The sequence below is a fragment of the Aphanomyces invadans genome, assembly GCF_000520115.1.
Source record: "Aphanomyces invadans strain NJM9701 unplaced genomic scaffold supercont1.27, whole genome shotgun sequence".
Classification (NCBI taxonomy): Eukaryota; Oomycota; class Saprolegniomycetes; order Saprolegniales; family Verrucalvaceae; genus Aphanomyces; species Aphanomyces invadans.
In genome coordinates this window covers 231796-235450 of record NW_008580172.1, presented here as the reverse complement: position 1 = coordinate 235450, position 3655 = coordinate 231796, and the positions used below count along the sequence as shown (strand labels likewise).

The 3655-nt window shown below is 47.2% G+C and overlaps 1 protein-coding gene across 1 annotated transcript; it reads left to right on the top strand.

Annotated features, from left to right (window-relative positions):
• Positions 1–1690: 1690 nt before the first annotated feature.
• H310_10600 (hypothetical protein) lies at positions 1691–2255 on the top strand (the record flags this gene model as incomplete). Its single annotated transcript, XM_008877030.1, has 2 exons — positions 1691–1880; positions 1912–2255. 2 exons carry the CDS (start codon positions 1691–1693, stop codon positions 2253–2255), a joined length of 534 nt encoding a protein of 177 aa, XP_008875252.1.
• Positions 2256–3655: the final 1400 nt, after the last annotated feature.

Here is a 3655-nt window from a genome sequence, read left to right as displayed (position 1 = left end):
AAAGTGTTTTCGTTGAAGCTTTCGCAAGGGTGCAGAATTGTCAACACGACTTCCGTTCCACCAGAGGTTCCACATGTCGTATGTCTTACTTGTGGGGCAATGTATCTTTCGGGAACTTGGTGCAACGCCCCATGGATCGACTCCTGCGCTGGCACCGATCCACGTATTGTTGTTGAATCGGATGGACGCCATTGATCCTGCTCTGGCCACCAAGTTCCAACAGAAAACAAGGAGAAGGTGCGCCGCGGTGCTTGAGGTAAAGTCGCCCGTTGAAGATATCCCTGTCTTACACAAAAATGTATACCCTGTGCCAACGTTGGAGGCTGCGATTCTAATTGAACATACCTTCTTGAAGCATTGGCGATTTGCCTTCACCAAGCGCAATGACACCTCCTTCCTTCAGAAGGGCTATTTTTTGCTTGTAACCAGACGCAAAATCTATGTTGTGCGAATGAAAAGATGCAAGACATGCGACTAGTTCGCTTCAAGAAAGTGTCGAGTTCCGGTGATATTTCGATGGTTACTTCTTTGAACATACACTTAGTTACGCTTTTGCATTAATTAAATGTGGAAATTGAGTTGAATTGCAAGGGCACCAGCTCATTGCCGACAGAATCTCGCTTAATTGTATCGTCAACTAGGCGTCGAGCTACAACACTGCCTCGAGGGTCCGGAGGTTCCATCATGGTACCGCTAGGTTCTGCCCATGTTGCGTCGTTTGGATACAGCGGTTGGATATATTTATCCGGATAAACTTTGGAATTCGACGTATTGACTCACAGTTCGAGTCAGCATTGAACTGTTTTTTATATATCTTGGCCAAAAGTAGGTCAATTCCTTTGTGAATTTGATGAGTTGATGCGGAAACCATCCTTTTACAAACCTGTATGATTAAAACCCTCTGAAATCTAATTGTCTTTGAATTTTTTTCACGTGAAGCCTTGAGTTAAGGTCATTTTTTACCCAGAAAGGAAATAACCTGTGTCTTTATATACAAAATCGTTTTTGAATATTAAATTATACAGTTTTGGTCGTATTCGGTACACAAGGAACTCTGCAAGTTGGCACCCTGTCATCGTTTAAAAATTGATGCGGATTCGACCTAATTTTACTATCCTGCACACACCATGGACGTAACACTTGATGCATGCCTCGCGTTTGTCAAGGATGCTTGGCACTGTAACGTGACCAGAGAGGAGCGTCTCGATATTCTCCGTTTGCAAGCATGGTTCCGGTCCCAGGGTGTCAAAGCAGCATCCAGATCCGTTGCAGACGCCCTGGGGCGCAATATTACCCTCGTCCAAGAGGTGTGGAGAGATTACCTTCAGTATCAGACCGTGACAGTTGCGCCAACATCGGGTAATCGAACAACGCACATCACCAAAGTCCCACGGTCCACGCTGGTCGTGCAGATGGTGCAAGCATTTGTCCGTGACCTCCGCGCAACTCGCACCCGGACTACCGCGGTGACGCCATGGCGCCTCCGAGGGATGTTCGTCCTTGATTTCGACATCAACGATAAGAAGGTGTTCAAGTCGACCCTTCGTTCGGTGCAACGGTTCCTGGTTACAAACGAGGTCGACCTAACGGGTCGTTCACATACCACCTGTCCAAGGCCAACGCTCTAGCTCGTGACGCATACGTGCGCAAAATGCAACCACATATTCTGGGCAAGGACAGACCACATATTATGAAAACCGACGAATCCTTCATCCACCACCACTACAAGGCGCACCATCAGAGCTTGTACGGCCCATCGGAGGAGAACGACATCCCGTCCAAAGAGAAGCACAAAGGGAGACGCTACTGCTTTATTGCGGCTGTGCTTTACTCCCCAACTATGCCGAGCAAGGTCATGGCGCTGCACATTTTCACCGGTGGTTCGTAGCGAGCCTCAAGGTCCCAAGACAGGCAAGGAGCCCAAGGTCTATCATGGGATGTTCGACCATGCCTACTACGTCAAGTGGTTTGAGCGCCTGTTGGATGAATTGGATGCAGATGGCATCACGAATGCGTGGATTGTTCTTGACAACGCCAAGTACCACAAGTCCCTCCCAACATCGACACCCACAAGCCGACGCCGCAAGGGTGTCCTGGTGGAAGCTTGTGCTGCGTATGAAATCGAAGTAACTGAAGACGAATACAAGAGCCAGCTGTGCGGCGGTGTACATCAAGGCAAACATCCATCCTGTGATCGTGGACATGACAAAGCGTCGGGGGCACACTGTCATCTACACCCCACCCCACCATTCTAATCTTCAACCAATCGAATTGGTTTGGGCGATTGTGAAGGGGAAAGTTGGCCGTCAATGCACTGACATGACGAAATTTTCCGAACTGAAGACTCGGCTTGAGGTAGCATATGCCAACCTCAAGCCTCATTCAATCAAAGGGTGCGTGCGTTCCGCGGAGGATAAGTTGCAAGCATTACACGATCATATCATCCAAGTGGACGCAATGGAGTCTGATGAAGATTCGTCTGCCGAGAGTGGGAATTCCAGTGATGAGGATAGCGACTCGGATTAGTGCTGTATTTGGTTTCCTCTATAATAGGCGTATACTGCCATAATACATTTATCCATTTTTCAAGTTGATACACTTCACACATCACTCTATCAATAAATACCCACATACGATTATCAAAAGAAAACAGCTAACTGAATGGTGTCGCGAACTGTCAACACACGCGCAGTCAGACTTCAACACATCCCAGTCAAATGTGCACAAGTGCAAGTTAGCCAAAAAATATACAACTCTTTAGCGCGCGTAAAGCAAAAAGGTGCAACATATCCACCATACCCTAAAGGGGACGCCTGGAGATAGCGATGGAAGACCGTGGAGCAATAGAGCCACCCGAGGCAACCTACCAGATAGCAGGTCATGGGGCAGCCATGAACCCACGACTTCACGTTCCAAAAATCCACGAAATATCGATTGAAACGCTGCAGACACAGGTCTGCGTCTTGGGCAATACGCAGCAATTGACAGTGGTCGACATGATCGCGATGAGCCGACGGATAATTCTATTACTTAATAGAGTTCTAATCAAAAGAACAGTTGCATATGGTCCTCTCACCTTTGATGTCACCTGAATCAAAACTGAATATGCATTACCAAGTATACTAAAAAAAGATACTTGAACGTCTGTAGAAAATTCACTGTCGTAGCCTGATGAGTCAGTCGCAAGTTTCAGCGTTGCTTTTAGCAGCCAGGAGGTACGTGTGCTGCACTAATTCTTCAGCCTCGTTCTTGCAGCCTCGGGATGGCTGGCTTAGCCGAGTAAGAATGGCCGGAAGGTTGTGGTACTGGTGACTGTATTGACGGCCATTTCGCCTTTTACTATCGCCCACCCAAGTCCGTTAGGCTCAAGCTCCAAGCGATGTGGTGGTGTGAATTCAACCAAGTGGTCTTGTAGAGACGCCATTGCAACTACCACGATTTAATTGTTTGCCTGAATATACAGCAATGGCTTGTTCAAATTCGGACGTGTGCATTGTGCTGGTTGCAAAATGACCCTTCACCAACTGTCAATGGTTTTGCTTTCGTCGTATGTTTCAAGTAAACCTCCAACTATGTAAATCGTTCGGTTACCGAATAATATTGTTTATACTGTAGGAGGACTTGAACATCCACAGTTAAAAATGGCTATCTTTCT